The 21,935-nt window shown below is 41.3% G+C and overlaps 2 protein-coding genes across 3 annotated transcripts; one reads left to right on the top strand and one right to left on the bottom strand.

Moving 5' to 3' along the window:
- LOC115584638 (matrix metalloproteinase-19-like) lies at positions 1–6,278 on the top strand. Its single transcript, XM_030422189.1, has 10 exons — positions 1–331; positions 781–1,133; positions 2,287–2,375; positions 2,505–2,635; positions 2,737–2,949; positions 3,595–3,840; positions 4,073–4,171; positions 4,265–4,429; positions 4,529–4,656; positions 4,742–6,278. Exons 2-10 carry the CDS (start codon positions 1,017–1,019, stop codon positions 4,970–4,972), a joined length of 1,419 nt encoding a protein of 472 aa, XP_030278049.1. The 5' UTR covers positions 1–331; positions 781–1,016; the 3' UTR covers positions 4,973–6,278.
- Positions 6,279–6,913: 635 nt separating this feature from the next.
- Positions 6,914–12,367, bottom strand: LOC115584550 (transmembrane protein 198-like). 2 transcript variants are annotated; one of them, XM_030422039.1, is made up of 5 exons: positions 12,129–12,367; positions 10,426–10,737; positions 8,717–9,292; positions 8,445–8,569; positions 6,914–7,550 (listed from the first exon to the last, which is right to left on the bottom strand). In XM_030422039.1, the coding sequence occupies exons 2-5, from the start codon at positions 10,577–10,579 to the stop codon at positions 7,401–7,403; spliced, it is 1,005 nt and encodes a 334-aa protein (XP_030277899.1). In that variant the 5' UTR covers positions 10,580–10,737; positions 12,129–12,367; the 3' UTR covers positions 6,914–7,400. The 2 variants fall into 2 exon arrangements, with proteins under 2 accessions (XP_030277899.1, XP_030277898.1); XM_030422038.1 differs by having other exon boundaries at positions 8,445–8,572.
- Between the last annotated feature and the right edge of the window lie 9,568 nt (positions 12,368–21,935).

The following is a 21,935-nucleotide window of genomic DNA, read 5'->3' on the forward strand; positions in this document are numbered from 1 at the left end:
GCAGGAGCGCCCATTTTTAGCTTCCAGATCAAAGATGCCCACTGCTGATCAGGGACTGTCTGGTGTCCTGCCATCACAACTGAACCTGTGGTTAAACGTATTAACTCTGGTTATTTAAGACACGTATGAGCCGAGTCTGTTCCCCATCTGCCCGCTCATTTCTTTACGAGCTTTATTCCACAGCGTTGCAGCAGAGAAGGGGGCGTTCTCTGTCTCTATTCAGGGGACGATTTGCAGCACTGGTTACATGGGGGCGTCATTGTTTTTTTGCCTGGATGAGCTCCTACATTGTGAGCAGTGTAATTAGCTGTTGTCTCGTGGAGGAAGTGTGGTTAGTTGTTTTCTTCGTGGGGCTGAAAGTCTGAAGTGAAGGAATGTTGGGATTAATGTGGAATATTGTTTCACATGCTGCATATAAATCATGAATGAGCATCACCAGCTGTGTGTCTGGCACATCTGTCATACCTTAATTAACCTCCTCTGGAAAAATCTTCAGTGTACCCGGCTTTATTAAATATGAAGGGAGTAGGCTTCTTCCCACCACAGCTACATTAGTTTTTAAAGCCAGCACCTTTATTAGGTGGTGGGCCGAAGATTCCCACGGTCAGTTTTGATTTAACAGAGCTAATAATGCATTTATTTGCTTCCTTTGACGTAAACATCGTTACTCGGAAGTTATTCTTAAACGCTAGGAGACAAGCTGTTCTGAATGATGGTGTAAGAAGGCGTGATCGTGCTGTTGGTGTCTTAAACATGTTTTGTCTTTTGTCATCCACAAAGGTTTATTGTGTGGCTTTGAGGCAGTTCCTGAACAGACACTTGGTGGTATAAAAACTGAACCTCCAAACAAAAGGACAGGGAACCAACAGGGACCAGAGCACAGAGGATGGATGTAGATGGAGGAGCTCCAGTCTTCAGCATCGCTTAGAGAGAGATCCAGAACTTGATCATCGGTTGCAAAGGGTCAACTTGCTGTGTCAGATCCATTTGGGAACATTTTTCTAATTTCCAGAAAGATGGAAAACAACCCAAACAAGAAAATGGAGCACAGGCTGGAGTTACTGATGCTTCTTGTTTTTCTGACAACAGCTTCAACTGTCGCCCAGAGCAGCGAGGAGTTTACAGAGGCTGTGGTAAGAAAGCGCAGGAATGTGGAGATGCTGAGAAGTTAATCTCACGGATCTGCAAAACTAAAAAACCTTGAATTCTGACGTGTTTCTTGGAAGCAGAAACTTAAACAATATCCGTAATTTTGAGTCTTGTTGGAGCGCGAACACAGTGTTCCACAGTTTAAAGCTGCCAAACGACACTGATTGTGATGGAATATTAGAATCAAATTTAGTAGCTGTGGTGTGTTAAATGTCAGATCGTAAATCAAAATGAGCCTGCAGGAAAAAAAAAAAATGTTGGTTTGTAAAAGGGAACAAAACTCTCAGGATGATTTTTGGTAGAAAACAAAACAAAACAAAACAATTAGGGTTATACAAAGGGTTTTTTCTTGGAAAACAAATTCAAGGACAGTGTTGAGGCTTTGGTTTCTTTTGAAGTGAGTAGTTACTTCACAAATTAAGCTTTTACAAAAAAAACACACAATTATTCCATGAAATAAGATGCAACTCTGTGGATTTAACTACCCAACATTATACAGCATTACAACAAGCTCCATCTCAGCCAATTACAACATTTAGATATTCATTAATAAAGACCGGAGTCCCTTTTACTTTAACTTTTATCCTGCAAATACTTTTTTTTGTTGATAAGAATAAATATTAATGTGCTTTTACTCATTAGTATATGATTGATTAACGAATGACTTTGTGCATTTTAAGTGTTAAAGTGTTTTATTGGTATTTTGACTTCCACACAAAAATCGTCATCTTGATTTTGGAAAGTCAGGTGAAATTTTGTAGTCCACAAAACATTTTCAACAGCATTCTCCTAAACAACTGAACTAAATGGGAACTTGTTTTAAAACATAAAAAACATGCAGTATTTGGCTCCATACAGCTCATCTGGGGTAATCAAAGTCTCCAGGAAGCCAAAGATCCCAATTTTTTAAAAAGACATTATTTACACTATTGACTTGCAGCTGAATTTGTTCGGCCTCTTCAGATCTTCAGATGGGGTGACGCAATTTTGTCTTGCTGTGAAGCTCCAGAAATGCGGTGGACTACCAAACTTCACTCTACTTTTTATTACTGAATTTTGGGTGAACTTCTCCTTTAAGTAAATGACAGTATACTTCTTCTTCTTCCACCACTATTAAAATGAGTGCTGTTTCTCCAGGCGTATTTAAGGCAGTATGGCTACCTCCACATCCCTCTGGACAGTAAAGGCCAAAACCATCAACCAGAGGAGATAGCTGAAGGCCTCAGGTGAGCAGATTTCACTAATTTTAGCAAATCGAAAGTTAGCTTAACATGTTTCTCTCTGTTTTTACCTTGACCCTAAGTGTACGTGTTGTTTGAAATAAAGTCATGTGTCATGTTCTGTTTGTTTGTCAGAATTTTTCAGAAAGCAACAAACCTGCAGATATCAGGAAAACTAGATTCAGCCACTCTGGCGATGATGAACAAACCTCGCTGTGGCGTGGAAGACCCTTTTAATGACAAATCCCTCAAATATCGAGTCATGGGTGGGTGACTTTATTCATATGATACATTCTGATTGTCACTTCGCTATCGCTATGTAAAAATCATTTTTAAAAAGTCACTTAATTGTTCCTTAATTTAACAGGTTACTGGCGCAAGAAGATGCTGACCTACCGCATCTATAACTACACCCCTGACTTGGGTCTGGGAAAGACCCGATCCGCCATTCAGAGTGCATTTAAGTACTGGAGTGACGTGTCACCTCTGAGGTTCACGGAGCTTCAGCAAGGAAGAGCTGACATCAAGATCTCCTTCCACAGAAAGGACAGGACGTGTCCAGTGCCGTTTGATGGGCGAGGTGGGAACAGCAAATTTTTAAAAAATATTTAAAAATGTGTCTTTCCTGAATGACTTTTGATGAAAGCTGCAATCCAATCCCTAATAAATGTTGGCGATGTTTCTGCAAATCATGGATATGTTACAACTTTACATCTTATTTATCTTGCCATGATTACATTGTCCATTTCATGTTGTAGCAACGCTTTGCTTATGTTCTGGTTTGGTTTAGGCTCCAAACCACCTGGTGAGGGTTAGGAAACAAGCATGTTTTGGTTTAGAAAAACTGTTTTGGTCGTCACAAACACATCAAAATATCAAATTTTGTTGCCACAAACTTGTGACAAAACCACAAACAGGGAAATGTCCCGAGGTTTTTTTTTAAAAATATCCAGTGGTGTCATGCCAACCAATGTTAAAATGCAGTCTTGAGCTGCAGTCATTGGCTTCAGAGCCTCTCACCTGTAACTCCACCACCATCACACCCACCTGCGCATATGATGGTCAGGTAATAAACATGTGACATGACTGTGATTTGACAAGTATTGTACAAATGTATATACATATTCTAATTTGAACATATCAAGGGTTTGCAGAAATGTAAACTGCCGACATTTTATCTTCGCTGGGCTGAAGTGTTTGCTCAGAGTTCTGGTTTTATGTTCAGGTCATGTTTTAGCCCACGCTGACGCCCCTGAGTCTGGCATTGTGCACTTCGACATGGATGAAAAGTGGACAGAAGGGAAATCCTCCGGCTCCAACCTGAGGATCGTTGCGGCCCATGAGATTGGCCATGCCCTCGGCCTCGGCCACTCACAGTACTACAGCGCACTGATGGGACCTGTGTACAACGGATACCGCTCTGACTTCAAGCTGCATGAAGACGACATACGAGGGATCCAGGCTTTATACGGTAATGTCAGATCAGGGACTACTACTACTCATATGGGAGACTTTCACTTCTACCACTTTTATTATAAGTCATATTTCCACACAATATCTTTACACTTACTGGAGAACATTGACTATTTGCAGCTCTTGGGATACATGAGTCTTGGAAGCATATGGATAGGATTATCAGTACAAACGTTATCAAACATGAGAACAAGTGTTAGCTGTGAATGAGCAGTTTTGTGCCTTTTCAGGGAAGCCAGCGACTCCTCCATCCAGAAACCCAGGGCCGTTAGTGCCAGGAGGAGCCGTTCCAGATCCTTGCAAAGCCACTCCGGATGCAGTAATGTTGGGTAAAGAGACTCTGATGCTCTCAATCAATTAAAACATGATTTAAGATTTATCTACACACAGCCATGTTTCCCCCCCGCATTGTGTCTCTGCAGGTCCTTTGCGTAAGACGTATGTGTTCAGCGGTCAGTATGTGTGGACGGTGTCCAGTAATGGCTACAACACACCCGTCCTGATCTCAGCACTATGGAGGGAGCTGCCAGGGAGCCTCAGTGCAGCTGTTCACTCTCAGCGGACTGGCAAGTCCTATTTTCTGAAAGGTGGATTCATTTCATAGTTGCCAAAATTCTCACGAGGGTATGATGTACAGTGCTGGCAGGGATTTAACATTTTATCTTTCTTTATATTTTCTTTCACAGACGACAAAGTATGGAGGTACACCAACTTCAAACTTGACCATGGCTTCCCCAGGCGCTTGAACAATATCCCTGCTAACATTGATTCAGCTCTGTACTTCAGCAAGAACAAAAAGCTGATCTTTTTCAAAGTAAGCACAAGATATCAAATCTCCTTGTGCATGATTGTTGAATATCTTTTTCATTTTCCAGTAAATAATCTACTCTTTGTTTTAGGGCTCTGGATACTGGCAGTGGGACGAGATCGGCCCGACAGACTTCAGTTCGTATCCCAAACCGACAGAAAAACTCATCGACGGGTTACCCAGTGGTACTGATGCGGCGCTGACGTGGACAAACGGTCATATGTACTTCTTTAAAGGCACTCAGTACTGGCGTGTAAACCAGCAGCACCAGGCAGTGGAGAAGGCCTATCCTCTGAAACACTGGATGCACTGTGACGACTGAGCCAGCAGAGGCCACCAGGGACTCAACACAAACCTGATCCTGCAGCGAATCAGTGTAGTAGCAGTGAGAGATGCTTATTTATTCAGATCCAAACTAAACAATGTTCCAATCATGTATAAATCTCATATGTGAGTTACTAAGCATTATTATTTTGTGGAGTCAACAGAATAAATATTTGCATGATGTGATTTTTTTTTTGTGTCAATACAATTATTACTGAAAAAGTAGCTTTTAACACACGCACGCTGTGATAAGGCAAACTTTGTGGTGTGTGATTTTATAAGATTTGATGTTGTTATTTATGTCACAACCGCATAAACTGTATTCCAACAACAGGGTTTTTTTTTTCTCTGCAGACGTTCTGACTGTCAAAAGAAAAATATTCTCATCTTCGCTTTTCCTTCTGTGACAAAACAGCGTGTTTTACACCTGTGATGTGCTTTCACTTTCATTTAGGGAAATTAGACCTCCTCTCCTGTTCAGACTGTATTTGATTGCCTCACTCTTCGGATGGTTTTGTTGAACATGCTCAAACAATCACGCCTTTTATTATTATTGGAACGTATTCTTGAAGGGTTTCGTAGCTGTCGGATCTTAAAGGTGCAGTATTTAAGAACTGGCAGCACATCGCCACAGTTACTGCTCACGTCTGCTAAGGGTAGCAGTTGTCATTAGCTAGTTAGCTCAGTTAGCTGTGCAGCTAGTGCTCCAGACTGGGAGCTCAGAGTGATATTACGACAGGACAGGCCGGGCTAGCTGGTTAGCATGCTAACTTTAGTAGATATCTCTGCAACATACTGCATAGTCTTTGACATTAAGTCATAACTCCTTCATATTCTGTTGATGTTAATTCTTGAATGTTTTAAATGGAAATCTTTACATATTGTACCTTTAAATAAACACAACATTTTGACGTGGGATGTGTTAATTAAAACATGTTTATCCAATGAGGGAGGGTCTTCGGACGCTAGCTGTCGTCTCTGCCACCATCGTCATGTCTTCCTTTATTTTCTTTCTCTGCATGTGTTGTTTTAGACTTACTTATGAAGTATTGATGGTAGATAACTGGCATGTGATATATTGCGTGAATATGTATTGGTAAATGTGTACTGTACTATTTTGTACATATTTATTATGTTGTCTATATCAGCTGTTTTAGATAATGTATTATTTTTTTTTCTTATTTTAAAGGCTTCACTTTCAGCGGTGAGGCCGGGACAACAGATGAATGTTTGGCTAACTCTGACTAATTTGCAATTATTTTTAAATAAACAAATTAAATAAATCAATAAATGAGTAGCCAACATGGACCCTTTTGACTTTTTTTTTCTATCCAACTCAAACAGCAGCATGCAGCATTTGGCCTTATAAGGATGTTTGTCTCTTACTGTGAGGTGAAGATGAGATGTTGAATTTAATATTCACCTTTAATTAGTTCCTTTGTTGGTTTGTTATGACCAACAGCTTGATGGCTCCTGTTAGCAGCCTGTAGATGAGTATTACTGCCATTACTGAGTCAGTTTACGGACTCTATGACTCATCTCATCTCTACTGCACAGTGTTTTTAGCATTTATCCACTGTGGCAGGTCTTTTGGTGCTTTTTACATACTTTTGTTGAGGGCGTAAATAATGTCTTTTCATAGCAGGTTGGGATCTCTTGGCTTCAGGAGACTTGGATCACATCAGACAAGCAGTATGGAGACATTAAATATTTTTCTTTCATATGTTGTTTTCACATTTTTAAACAAGTCCCCATCTACTTTAGTTGTTTAGGAGAATGTTGTGAAGCTCCAGAAATGTTTTGTAGACTACGAAACTTTTGCATCTGCATGACGGCGAGCAGATAATGACTGACCTGAATTTTTTTGGGGTGAACTCATCATTTAAAAGACCGTCGATGTAAGACAATACTCAAAAAACACTGCACTATCAACACGTTATGCCTGTTAAATCAGTGGTTTATTGTTCCATTGTCCAACATTTCCCATTCTTCTGCTGTATATCCATAATCTAGTTGCACATGTTGGTATGAATTCATTGTTTATAACTGCTATAACTGAACCTCAAAAGAATTACAACCCAGACTGATCTATACACATTGTTCACAGGATTTGGAGAATAAGTTGCAAGTGAAACAAAACAGCTCTGCCGAAGAACAAAGCGCCTGTGAGATAAACTCTTCCAAGGACGCGATGATCGTCAGTCTGATGAGTGTGTACGCTGAGTTATTCTGTGCTGTCGTCTTTCAGAGAACGATCTCCAAGCATTTCATATCACGCTGTGTGCATGCTGATGATTATCTGACACAGTCGGTCAAAGCGGTTTCACGCCGGCAGTTGAGACGGTTGAGTTGTTTTTGTGGAAGAAAAACATTTCAAAGGAATGCTTAATTATCAGTATAGCAGATATTGGACGCCGTGTGGTCCTTCAAACTGTAAAGACAGGGGAGGCAGCAGTCAGAGGCACCATGGAGCCCGTCTCAAAGTCAAAGTCAATTAGAGTGTGTGTGTTGGTGCTGACGCTGCTGGTGGACGAGCCCGTCTCCATCTGGCGCTCCTTAAGGCTCTGGAGATAACTCTGAGAGGAAAAACAGGAAGAGGACACATTGTTATGGTCACTGACTATCAACCTGAAAGATCCTACATGTACATCACATGTTACTCATACAATCAGAGGAAATTAAACATTAAAGTATAAGTAACTCCACCAAATTGACATTATACAGTGTGTTTACAGGTCTCGGGGAGTACTACTGCATATCTACAGAATTTTCTCCAGGGATCTCACTCAGTGGCTAGGTTGCATTGTGGGTAAGTTAAATTAAAGATATCATGAAAGTCACCCATACAAATTGTAATTGATTAAACATTTTACGTGTCTAATATTAAATGTACTTAACTATTAAAGGTAAAATTAAAAGGAAATTATACTTATATTTACATGTATGTATATACTGTATACTATTTTTGGCTCTGATGCAGCATGTCATCTGCTAAGTAACCAGTAACTGAAGTTTTCAAATTAAATGTAGAGGAGCAAAAGTACAATATTTGCCTCTAAAATGTAGCAGATTGGAAGTATAAAGAAGCAGGAAATGGAAATCCTTAAATGCCTTAAAATTCTACTTAGTATAGTACCCGAGTACATGTACTTACATACATTTCATCACTGCCTGTGATACTGATTAATAGCATACCATTTATAAACAAATGATCAAAATTGACTCAGCAGAATGAGAGATATCTTCTTTCCATACGACACATTCTTCTCCCTATTCAAAATGTGGTTCCTACATTACCCACAATGCAATGGGAGGCAATTCATCAGACTACATGCAGCTTCGTCTGGAGCCACAAAAGTGTTAATGCTTCTTTTTTTCACACATACAGTAAAGCTCCTAAAGTCCTGTAAACAGACTTTAATGTGACAAACTCGCAGGATTAGAACGATATTATAATCTCAGGTACTGACCGGTGCCAGGACGTCCCCAGCGTAACGTTTCAGTGGTGGAGGCCTGCGTCGACGGTGTGACTGAGGTCTTCTCCTCGGCTCTCTGTATCTGAGCTTCTTGCCATGTTTCTTATGTTTTTTGTGTGCTGCTGGGAAGCCCCAAGGGGAGAACAAAAATACAGGAAATAATGAGTATATACCATCACAGACGGAGGTTTTGAGCTCAGGGGGGCGTATTTAACATGAGCACAGACTGAGTTTGAATGCATCAGTAGACTAAATTAAAAATGTACCTTCTGTGTGTGAGAATCCTCTGGCAGTAAACCTCCACTGCACCAGCACACCTATCAGGCTCATAACAGGCCATATCCCAGTGATCGCCCAGTTAAACCAGCAGAGTTGACGTGGGGCAACTTGGCAAAGCATGTCATACACCTGATCCGGCAGCATAAAGGTCCCCAGCAGGTAATCCACACAGAGCATCACGGTGGTCGCTCCGAACACAGATGTGTAGATGATGGTGAACAGTTTCTGCCACTGAAGTGTGAATACAGCGGAGACGATGCTGGCAGCCATGACGGCGCTGAGAGGCACCCACACCGGAGTAAGGCTGTGGAACTGTCCAATAACCACCAGGATGGCGAGGCAGAGCAAGATCCCCAGCTGGAGGCCGCTCAGGAGGAGTCCCAAAGTGGACACCAGCATGGTCATCAGCCCGCAGAGCACCCCAACGCCCAGGCCGATCCCTGCCTTTGTCTCCGTCCCCAGCTTGATGTCCAACATAGGCTCATTGTGGTACACCAGGAGCACGGCGGCTGAGCTGAACATGAAGCCAGAGAAGAACATGACCATCTTGAAGCAGCGGTATCCTGAAAAGTGGAATAAAAACGTACTTAAGCATGACAGTTGTTTGGGGTCTTGAAATAAAACAAAATTTGTGGAGTGAAGAACAATTAAAATCATTGTGTTGTCTTGTATAAATTTGCAAGTACTGTTTGCAATACTTTGAAAGTGGTTAATAAATGCTAATGAAGCATTTCATTGTTTTTTAACAATTAAATACTTTAACTAAAGTTAATCTAGCTAAAACTTTGCAATTTTTATGATGTTTTAAGTGTTTTTTCTAAAAAACTGTAAAAAAATTCTGATAATACGATAAATGAACAGCTGAACACATCGAGACTTTCACTTGTTTCACTGGATCTTTAACAGCGCTGCCAGGAGGAGCCTGCAGAAGCTGATGGGTCACAAAATTCTGGACTATAACTTATAAGTAAATTTGTTTCACTCTTCCCGTCCAGCTCCAGCATCTGTCATTCAAATTCTTTCTGTGAAACATCAGCTCAGAGCTCACTCTCTCGTCATCTGTCCGGTCAGGATAGAAAATTTCACAGGAGAACACGACTCTGTCTGCGACCCTGAGACCTCTGCTTCTCCTCCACTGATTAATAATTTACATTCATAAAATTCCGTACAGGCAATGGTAATGCTCACACTGTGTGAGAGCTGCTGGGAGAGCAGACTTTGGCAGCGCGTGTGTTTACATAAAGTCACGTTTTTAGGTCCATAGGACACGTTTCCCATAATCCCACGCGCAGTTTGTGTTTGTTGGATTTGTGTCCAAATATTTTCCCAGTGAAAACAGAGACAGGCAGAAAACGTTGAGCTCTTTTTGGGGGTAGATCTTCCCCAACACGCAGCTCTAAGATCTCACTTGAACTTCTGTCGTTGAAACAACTGAGGCGTCAGACAGTGCAACAGGTGGCATTAATGCTGCCTTTGTCAAATTCAGACGCAGGACTTCCCATCTGCCCTCCCGCAGCTTTGAGCTCATCCACCCTAAACCCCTGGCAGCTTCTAGACACCTGCCTCTGAGGGTTTAAGCCATCAGGTGAGCTAATTAAACATTTACAGTGTGAGAACACAGACTGTTGTCTTTGCCTCTATATTTTGTGTACATTCACAGTTAACATCAGTACTGGTGTCAGTCGGTCATACGTACCGAAAAAGCTGTAGATGAGGCCGAACAAGAAGCACGCAGAGCAGACAATAGTTGGGATGAGTTCATACTTGATATTAATCTCGAACGTGCACATGTCCACCTCAGCTAAGCCAACTCCTGTCTCCTCAGTTACAAAGAGTGAGGTAACGGCCATCTTGGAGGATTATTACTTCTATTGTCCTGCAGCTGGTCTGGATGCGAGTCCGCTTCATTCATAGAAGAAGGGCGACTGTAAGGCCGTGCATGTTCCGTCCAGGCAAAGAGGAAGCTCCTGAGCGAAGAACTTGTGCTGAACCGTTTCCTGTTTTGCACCTGCAAAAAGAGGAGAGTGTTTTCCACATTCATGGCAAACATCTTTTCCTGGCTGCTACCCTGAGAGCTGTTAATCAACCGTGGGAGGTAATCCCTCAATAGCACACTCCTGTTCCATTTGAGATGTCGCCATGCTGTCAGTTGTCGTTATTTAAGTGGATATATGTGAGGATGTGGCCCTTTCCCTCTTTCTCATGTGCACATTTTCTGTTCAGGAACCAGAGAAGGAAGCAGGGGATCCCCCTCTGAGTTAAACGTCCCTCCGTCCTGGTTCTTTTGTTCAAGTGCAGGATGCAGATGAGGAAATGACCTGGTGGCTTAGTGCCATCGTCATAGAGGCTTATTGTTCTCAGCGTGCGTTTGGGTACTCTGTTTACTGAACGATAGAGCGAAAACAAACAGCTCAACATGAACACAAGATATTCTAGAGACAGTAAAGAGGTGGACGCAGATATTTTACACAAGTAAAGTATCGCTACCACAGTGAAGAAATACTTTAAAGTCCTCCATAGAATTTTTCTTATCAAAGTATTTGCATAAAAGTATTGTTAAAATACCAAAAATACAGTACTCAAGTACTTCATACACTGCTGGGTAGCTTGTCTCTTATTTTAAGAAAAATAATAATAATTATTATGATTTATCTGCCAATATAATGTTGAATTATTGACCTGAATCTGAAAAGTAACTTGTAACTAAAGTCCAAAGTAGAATATTTGCCTCTGAGTTGTTGCAGGTGAGAGGAACAACGTGGCATTAAAATGGAGGTTTCTCAGTAAAGTATTCAGTTGTTCAGTACAAATACGTACTTAATGTATTCAGTTACTTTCCACCACTGGCGAAAGCTTTGAATCTCTTATAGAATGACATAAATCAATATAGATAGTTTATTCTTTAAACTCACGGAGGCTGAAAATCCACCTCAAACACATGAGCCGTGTTTACACGCTCGTCGTCCGTTGGCTCAGAGTACAGCTGTCTAACAACAGTGTGTATTACTGTGAGGACCTTATAAGCCGTTCAGGCCGATCCTGCAGTCAGCAAATGGAATTAGGGGAGCTTTGGCAGGTGAGTGATCCTCCTGTCTGCTCAAGTCCTCTCGTAACCGTGAGTGTAAAACACAGAGACACTTGCACTTTCTAACAGGTAACATAAAAGTTAAAGCTCTGTAGAGGATGAAAGGCTGCTGGAGTAACTCACTTTTTTATTAGTTTGATATGTTTACGTGAAATCCCACTTCATGAAAAATGTCATTTCAGCTTCTGCAATAAGTGGCTCTATCTGCATCTACAAGATAGAAGATTTTCCTCACAGAATGTAAACACAATAACGACAACACATCTCTGACAAATGAAAGCATGAAAGACAGGAATAATGTTGCTGAGTCCTACCTGGAATTAGGCATTTTATTTCTTCCAAAAGTGAGCTTGAACAGAAAAACAAAAAAAGTTTCTTCAGTTGTAGTTTGTCAACTTCCAGTAAGCAAGCTGTCAGGAGTTTGTCAGGACTCGGTGTGACTGTGTGGATCCCTCCGTGAGCTCCCGGTGAGGCTCTGAGTCTGACCTGTGCTCATGTGAACAGCTGACGCCTGACTGAGAGGGAGACCATCTGCTGCCAAGTCCAAGGCCGAGCCAGCTGAGCGCTCAGCTCTCACTACCCATGATCCTGCTGGAGCCTCGACTCTCTGCATCACCACTGCAGAGCCTCACGTCACTCAGTGTTGCTCAATTTGATCACAGCTTCTGTTGTCGACTCTCAACACTTAGAACTCTTTTGGAACTTTCCTAAAGAATCTTGTTTAATCTATTTTGTTTTTATTGATTATTCTAGGACTTTTATTCTTAAACTTTTTAAGTTGTGTACCACCTTATATAATATCAGCCTCTCTTATTACCACCGTTTTGACCGACGTAGCGCAGGCCTTCTCTCCTCAGCTGACTCTACTGTTGTGATTTGTTTTCAGGTAATCTTAGCCGGTCTTATGGACTCTTCAGCAGCCTCCAGCACCTGAACATGATTCACTGTTGTCAACTTTAATTTCAGCAAGGCTTCTCAAAATAGCTCTGCTCTGCACTTCTCTCTCCCTGATAGTATCCATTTGAAAGCCATGTTTGTTGTGTTGTTGTTTGAACTTTTTATTTTACTCCTGCTTGCTATCTTAACATCACAATTTGGGTTTGGCTGGTGACTAATCACAGATGATGTATGGCAAAATAAGAAAGACAAAGCTTCTTTTAAGTACATTTTAGTTGGAACTCCTGCAGTATGTTGGCAGTATTATACTGTATGTTTTTAAATGATATCATTTCATTGTCAAAAAACATTTCCAGGATTCTTCTGCCGACCACTAGAGGGACCTTGCCAGTGGAACAAACCACCACTACTTTCAGATTTGTATGTTCCGTAAGCTATATTGACATTTCTACAATAAATGCCATATAACATTTACATTACATGTTTATGTCTTGACTTTTTATGTATGGAGGTGGAGGGAAAAGATGGTGGATTCAAGTTAGTGAGAAGGCTGCAATCCTGTGACCACGGTTAGAGACTACGTTTTAAAATTTATGTGAAACCAGCGGATATTTTTTCCAGGTGGCTAAAAACAGATATTTCTGATGAGTCCGCCATTATCTCCAGACCAAAGCAGGTATTTTATGCCATAACACAATGTTTTCCTAACCCTAACCCAGTGTTTTTTTGTACCTAAACCTAACCAGACCATGAGCACAGCGTTGTCAAAACATATAATAGAAAACTAGAGCTAAAGAAAGCTGCAACATAAACAAATGTTAAAGATTCAACATATCTGTGGTTTGCAGGACATTCTCAACATTTATTCTGTTGATTTGGTTGCAATACAATGTATAACACAATAGTTTAGAGAAATTTTAGATCCAAAATGAAGCCGACAGACTGAGAGAAAAAGGCACAATCACCAACGCTACTTCAGCACTGCCGAGAACGCCGTAGTTGGATGCCAGGTTAACATGGCCGATGGCATCCTGCCACGAATCGCCTTCTTTGTTTCCCCGGTCCGGCTGGTCTCACATTGTTGCACCAAAGGGAGCAGAGAGGCAAAAACAGGTTTTCCTATGAGTCACTCCTGTTTCATATGGCCAGGGAGTTAATTAATCATTTTCCTGTGGGAGAAGAATTAATCAAGCAGAGAGCCACATTTATTAAAATGCAGTCCCTATAATCACATGTGCCCGTGGTTGGATTAAGACACAGTTGTAAGTTAACGCTCAGCCAAAGACAGAGATGCTCTTATTTGTAGACGCCACACTGATATGAGACTGTAAAGCCCCCCGTCACAGTCTGGAGCACAGCCGAGTCATACAGTACATGTGTTTTCAGCAGAGCATGAAACCTGAATTATGGCACAAACACAACAGCAAATGTCAGGGGGGGAGAAAGAGCAGATTAATAATGACAGCAGCAGAGATTGTCGTAACTGCAGGGACACCGAGCTGCAATAGCGTCAACACAGGCAGTGAAACAGAGCTGTCAGGCTGAGTTAAGCTCCTCCTGTGAGAAGTGTAATAAAGACAGCAGCTCGTAGGCCTTTCATCAGTCAAACTTTTTTTTCTTCAGTCTGCTTCAGTAGAGAGAAAGAGAACAAGTTGTGAGATCTAGTAAAAAAAAAAAAAACTGACAGAAGAACTTTCTGTGAAAAAAGATGGAGTGATTATTTTTAGCCACGCTAGCAGCTCATGGGACGCCAATAATGTTCCGTCTGTCGGTCAGACCGCCACTTTGGCCCAGACGTTCAACAAATATTTCATTGACTGCCGTGACATCTTGTGCAGACGTTCCTGGTCCGCAGACAATAAACCCCTCTGACCTTGGTGCTCCTCTTGACTTTTTCTCTGGCACCATCATGAGGATGACATTGGTGATGTTGAGTTGAATGTCTCAACATCAACTTGATGTACTGACTGTACTGGATTGTTTCTGTATCGATCTGATTTTAGTTTCTAAGAACGCAATATGTGTAATATGAAATAGAGATCAATCGCAAAAATGGTTCCTCTGTTGTGGCTTAGGGCTCTTCTCTGTGTGTATCATGTATATATCATAAATGAAATAATAAACATTTCAGTTATGAGCGCAGTGGAGAAAAATCCCGCCCTCCTGGGACACATAAAACCTGAATTTACACACTTCCGACGGCCCTTTTGCTCCCTGAAATATGACAACATGTAGTTAATCGATTCACGAGAACTCTCTGTGTGCGCTTTTTTATGACATTTTTGATTGCGGAGCAGGAAGTATTGATCACGACCGACCATTTCAGTTCTGTACATGTAAAGATTTTCACCTGAGTAATTTAAAAAGCCATGAAAGGAAGGTTACATTAACATTATTGAATGATTCTTTAAATGCAAGGAGAGCTGAAGTTAAATTCCAAACAGCCGACCAAATACTGTTTCATGTTCATCAGTCAACAACAACAACACAGGAACACTGCAGGGTTTGTTTGAATTCACTCGTGAGAAATGAGTTATTGGGTTTATGAAATGTTGATGTGGAAATAAGAAATTATCCATCAGTGTTTCCTCACATTATGCAATTTAACTTCCTCTCATATGAATCGCTCAAATGCGATTATTGATTCTAAGTCGCAGGCAGCTGGATTTGTTACAGATTCTTGAAGACATTTTACCTCCCCAGTTCCCTGAGTTCCCTCCCGTACAGCTTACCAACCTTTCACACCTGAGCTCACGTAACCTTTGCAACCAACATGAAGGTCGGTTGGGTCAACGACGCACTAGTGGCCCTAACGACTCTGTAAGGACACTCACCCACACAGGGTTTAAAAAAGCCTGCGACTCCCCTCCAGTTAGTTAAAACTGAAGAAGCCTCTTGGGTGACCTGGATGACTGAGAAACTTTCATCAATGTGATTATTGATGTACACACTTTTAACACAAAACAAGATACAGATGTTCAATTAAACATATTTGCAAGAATTACAACCCATGATTCCAATGTCCCTTTCTACTTTGCACAGAGCTTTGGATTTTCCTCCCGGGGATTAATAAAGTATTCTGATTCTGATTGAACATTTTAAATAAAACTAAAAAGTTGACAGACATAATCAAAAACAGAGCTTAAAGGGATATTCTGGTGTAAATTTAATCCATGGTCTAACACCGTGTGACACCGAGTAAGACCCCCGCCTCAAGAGATCAAGTTTTCCGACCGCTAGCTTATATAGTTTTAGCAACCTCAACCTCTTTTCAATAGAAATCCGGCAAAGCTAGCAGATGTTTGATGCCTCGAACTATGTGCTGGGACCCTATTTGTACTGTAGCTGAAGTTTGGTGCTTTTCTGAGCATTATTTGTGGCTATGAGTGGCTTTTTGATGGCGGTTTCTTGGTGGAGGCATAGACTGCAGTGTATTGTTAACGTGCGGTCTTTTCTGAGGTTGCTAAAACTACATAAGCTAGCGGTCGGAAAACCTGATCTCTCGAGGGAGGGGTCTTACTCGGTGTCACGGTGTGTTAGACCATGGATTAAACTTACACCGGAATATCCCTTTAAGACGCTGGTGACACTATCAGTCAGATGTATGGACAGTCAGGCTTCTACTTAACAGACCACAAGGACGCATGCATGATGACTCTGTAACAAGATTACCAATCTGTTAGTCACCGAAATAATTATTCAGCGAGCGCGCTTGTATTTCTCTGCTTCTCATCATGCAGCGGTCACATATGGGATCTCATATGTTCTTGCAAGCTGTAAGACAGAACGAGAGAAAACATATGCAAAACACACACTTATCTATTCATGTCTGCATGTTTAAACAACACGTTTCTTACAAAAGGTTTATTGATACCTCGCACAGTTTGTTTTATCCGAGGGGGTTTTTAATGCAACATCTCAGACAATGATATTGACCGAAAAACCAAACATGCAGCGAGGCCTCAGAGAGGTTCAAAGTGCACTGATAACCACTGATCAATATCATAATGTTTGTGGTGGTAAGACAGATGATGATGAAAGCTTTGCACATCAGCTGAAGCATACGCTCACACGTGTGCTCATCACAAGACAAGGTTTTATACTACACCCTCATTTATACATTTATACGTATCTTTTGACTGTTTTAGAGCATCACATATATCAGTCAGATCAAGTTTTATGCCTTTACAACAATAAGTGTGCAAAGTGTCACTGTTGTTTCTTTACTGGGAATCAGGTAAATGAGGAAATTTGGTTTTGGTTGCAGTTGAAGCCCAGCTGACCTTAAGAAACAAAAAGTCATCTCTGAGCTCTCCCTCCTGGCAGAATCTGGTGTGGCTCTGGATGTTTGTTGCTCCAGAAGGTCCGGCTCTGCAACCTGACACTCCTCCAAAACTGGCAGATCAGAGGAGTGGCGGACGAAGTGATCTGAAGCATTACTTCAAGGGGAGCGATTTTATGTAAAAGCTTGTGGCTGCAGAGAGAGCTGCACAAGATCTGATGTACTGCGTCAAGACTTCTTGCAAAGATCTCAAATGCAACAGATAAATTTAAGAATTTAAATGTTGAACTATTGTGTTGAAGACAGCAGTTAAACACACTGCGTTTATTTCTGTCACTGGCTTGAAATATTCTTCAAAATATATCAAAATATCCATGTAGCTGTACAGACACAATCAGTTTTGATGTTCAAGTTGAAACAGCATTCACATGTAGGTTATCCCGAAGAGCAGAGGAGGTTTCACACAAACAACCACAAACAAAGAACAATCTGCTGTAGCATGTGCAGCTGCAGACGCGTCTCCACCGTCACTTTAATCTACAGCACAGGATGAAAGCTCCGGCCGTCTCATAGCAACGTCCCCTTAACCTCCACGTTGAAGGAGGTCTCTGATGCTAATAACCCCCCGATTCTAATTGACGGCGTGAGAGGTATAGGAGAGGGCAGGAAAATTCAATACGTCAAGAAATACAAATGTTGTCTCAGCGCATATTTTCATACAAATTTCCAGCCGTTATGTGGCAACGAGACGAGGAGAGTCCCTTTAGGATTTCAGCCTGGATGTTTGATGAAGAGTAACAGCTCATAAGTCATATTTACAGCACGTCGAGGCTTTTATGATGCGTGCCATCTATAAATTCAGGGTGATAAATGGAGGATTTGCTATTCGAGCGCTCACACGGTAGAAGGCAGCGTGTTTATACTGACAAGTCAAGCATTCTTCACACCAGAATTGTGACTAATATAACTTTTGCTGATGGGCAGGGCTGAAACAATGGAGCTTTTGAAGTAAGTAAGAAAAAAAAAGGACAGAGTCTGCGTCCAGTGCCGGTCTCCTGTCATTTTGCATCATCGCTCTCAGGTTTAGAATCATGCAATAGTCATTTTTGCATCCAAATAATAGAAGAGCTTATTTTCTACAACAATCTGATTTTGAGGGAACCAGGACGATGCTGACTCCTGGGGATGATGAAGGATTTTATTGTGGTGGTTATACATGCTTTTTCATGCAAAAACCATGCCACACACACATTGGAGATTTTTTTTCGATGGATGCTTTGATTAAGTGTTGTCGAGGGCGTCTTTATCTTTGTGTCAGAGAGTACTGGAATAAAGTATCAGATGTACTAAAAAACCTGTCTCCTGCCTGCTGCTTTGTGTTTCAACAAAGTCTGCTCTCTTGCATTGTCTAGTTTCAGGGAAGGAGCCTTCAGAACAGACAAATTAATTCAACCACGGGAGGATTAATGCACGAGAAATAATAAACAAGCTCTCCAGGTAGGGTAATGAGCCACACTCTGCTTGACAAGAGTTCACGACAGATACAGAAGATTAATTTATTCAAACAGAGGAGCAGCTCTTTGTGTTCGCTTTCATGAAAATGGACCGAAACATGTTATACAAGCTGCCACCTATCGTGTAGCTGTTACTCACTTTATGATTTATTCATGATCTTTTAGTTAAGGTCACAGTCGTACAGCAGCTTTTTGAGGTTCATCTTTGATACACATCCAGAAGTATTTATCAAATGCTGATATCTTGATGATCAGATTGTGCTACATTCAGCGAGAACACAGTGTTTGAAGAAATGTGTTTAACATAAATATCTCAAAATAAAACGCTTTGAATTTGCTCTCACCGATAAGGATCTAACTATCATTACCTTGATTTAAAGCTCGGCTGTTCAAAGAGACACGATACTGATCTATTACTCAGTAGTGGAAGTTGCAGGTTTTTAGAGCAGAGATATCTTGCTTTGTGGACAGGGTGGCTAATTTAGAGATTTTAGTTTCAAGTACTGGGGACTAATTTCATTGTGAGAAGAAAGAAATTGATTGTGATTCATCCTACCCCTAAATTAGGACTATGATTCTTGCTGTGGGTGTGAAAGGTTCCCGGGTTCAGATGCAGGACGAGTCCCCATTTGTTAAAAGTTGGCTCTGTCATGTAACAAAAGTTAATTGAGGAATGTTGTAATCTGTAAGAGCAGTAGTGTCAGAAGTGTGTAAAAGTAAGAATCACTGAATCTTGCACATGAGCAGAGCTGAAGTGTTCGTGGTGGAGGAGAAAGAAGCAGAGCATGGTCTGCAGCCAACTTAAATACAAGTGAGCCAGGTGCTACAGGTGCAACACATCTCCTCTGATGAGCCGAGAATACATCCGACCTACAGGATCTCTACAACGCAACCTGACATGGAAAGAAACACAACCACCAAACCAGAGGACAAACCTGGTCTGTCACACTGTCACAGCATTGTTTTTTTAAAAAGTTGATCAAATGTTTTGTAGTTATACCCTGTATGTTTAATAAATTAACTTTACCAACCAACAATAGTAGCAGGAAAGTACAAGAATTGTAGGTTTATACTTTACAATATTGTGCACAAAAAGAGTAACTAATGATTCAGCAATTAGTAACTAATGACTCATCACTAGTTTATGTCACTCAGTAGCTGGTTGATTGTTAATCAAGAGCAGCCCATGAAGAATGTGCTCATACGTTAATTTGGATATTCATGAACTAAACATTACCTAATGATTAATTAATATATCATCTCCCAGTCTGTTGTCCAGTCTCATTAATTATCAAGTCGTTCCTGATTCATTCCTGACTTGCTCCCCGGTAACTGCTCAGATTCATGTGTATTTTATGGTTAAAGGGACAGTGTGTAACGATTTAAGTAATTAATTAACTCAAATCAACGTCTTCGTTCATAAGTAAGTCCTCATTGGTGTACAATTACCTCTGCCAACAATCTGACTTATCCTCCTGAGCGAAGAATTACCTATCTGAATATACATAACATGGGCAAGCTCTATGGAGGCCGCCATGTCTTTCTGGTTTAAAAAAACTATAGATTGCCAAAAGGGACACAAAGCACTACGTGGTACTACGTAGTAAGGCTAAACGCGTTTTCGCTCAGAGCTAGCTTGACTGCGGAACTGAGAGGGAGCTCAGCGAAAGCGCTCGTCACTAACAATAACAATAACTAACTACATCTTTACCTCATTACTTGAATCAGTAGAAATACTCGACGCTGTTGGGAAAGAGTCCATATTTTGAAAATGAGTTTCTTGTCCGTCAGGGCCACCGTAGCTTCCGGAACGTCTCCAACGTCTTCAGAAGGGGAGGGGTGAGCAAAGGAGTGTTGCAACGTAGAACCTCACAGCTAGATGGCGCTAAATACTTGATATATTACACACTGTCCCTTTAAGTGTTACCAAATCTTAAATTTGGAACCCACTACCATTATTTACCTCTTACCCTCCTTCATTTGATCCATGTAGTATACACATAGTACTTTGTAGTTACATGGTTGACGGAGGCTTTGTGCCCAAACAGAAGCTTGATAATAACAAGCTGTGACCTTTTACACTCTGTATGACCACACATTTGCCAATTTTCTGCCCATGGACCATAACAAATGCAAACAAAAGCTGTCAGCCTCGTGCCTACACATGAGCGCAACGGTTACACTTGTTTGGTCGTTAAAGCGCTGAATTTGTCCCGCGGTTATGTCCCGGCTTCAAAGACATTGGGGGAAAAATGCTGAGGTTTCACTGAGCATAGTGTTTTTGGGAAAAATGAAAGACATTTGTTGAGTGTAGGGAGGACTCGACAGTGCTGAACTCTTTCATGGAGGGGGAACACTCTCATTCAACACCTTGATGGTTATTTTCTGCAGAAGGTTAGATAAATCCGTAATGTGTGTTTTGGCCGTTCCATTACATAGTGGAGCACGCTGACAAACAAACTGACATAATGAGCCAGCCTGCCACTACTTGTCAAAGCTGTTGTTTTAAAAGACGGAATATCTCAGAAGAAAGTGGCCTTCATTACTTTAAATCATGTCTTAAGTGTCTGTTTGGATATTTGAGTTTGGGTTTGCGTCCATATTTGATCTACCAAGCAGAGAAAGGTTGTTAACCTTCCAGGAATTTAAGGCACAGTATGTTATTTCTGCCAAACAGAAGATGTTTTCTGTGTGTTTTGTGAGGAGAGCTGCCCGGCTCTGGAGGAGAGAGTCAGGTGTACGGTGCATTCAAGTGCTCCTCAGATTGTCCTATTTCCATAGCTGGGAAGTCGCTCCTCGGACTTCAGTGTGTTCAAGTGCATCATGTGGGAATGTGGGCGCAACATGGGTGCAAAAAAGTAGTTGTTTTGTATTCAGTCGCTCAAAGCGTTTAAAACAAAAGAGCAAAGGAATTCAGTAAATTGTGTACCCAAATTGTTGTTCGGACTTGACAGGGCATTCACCTGATAAAAAAAATTCCAACAGCTCATGAACACACAGGTGGAGCCGTGTATTCATGGGAAGAGAGCTCAGATATTACTTTTGAACCTGTTGGGATTAAAAAGTGGATTTATCTTCATTCCTGTTCATCAGCCCGACTGCAGCAACGATCTGCGGAGTTGACTGCCATCGTTGAGTGTTTACTGTAATGTTGACTGCCGACTGGAGCTGGAGAGGAAATGTACTTTACTTCATGAATGTAACGTTACAGAGAGGAGAGGGGGAAAAAAGAAGAACGAGCTGGAGTCTTTGGTGAGTGCTGAGTTTAGTGAGAGTCAACCTGAATTCAAACACACATGCTGTGTCTCAATTCAGGGTCTGCATCCTTCGAAGGACCTGGCCTTTGCGGTCTTCGAAGGTGAGACCTTGTTAACTGCGTCAGTTGTTGTTAAATGGGACGGTCTAGCCTTTGAAGCATTTCCTGGTTG

Source organism: Sparus aurata, chromosome 7 (assembly GCF_900880675.1).
Source record: "Sparus aurata chromosome 7, fSpaAur1.1, whole genome shotgun sequence".
NCBI lineage: Eukaryota > Metazoa > Chordata > Actinopteri > Spariformes > Sparidae > Sparus > Sparus aurata.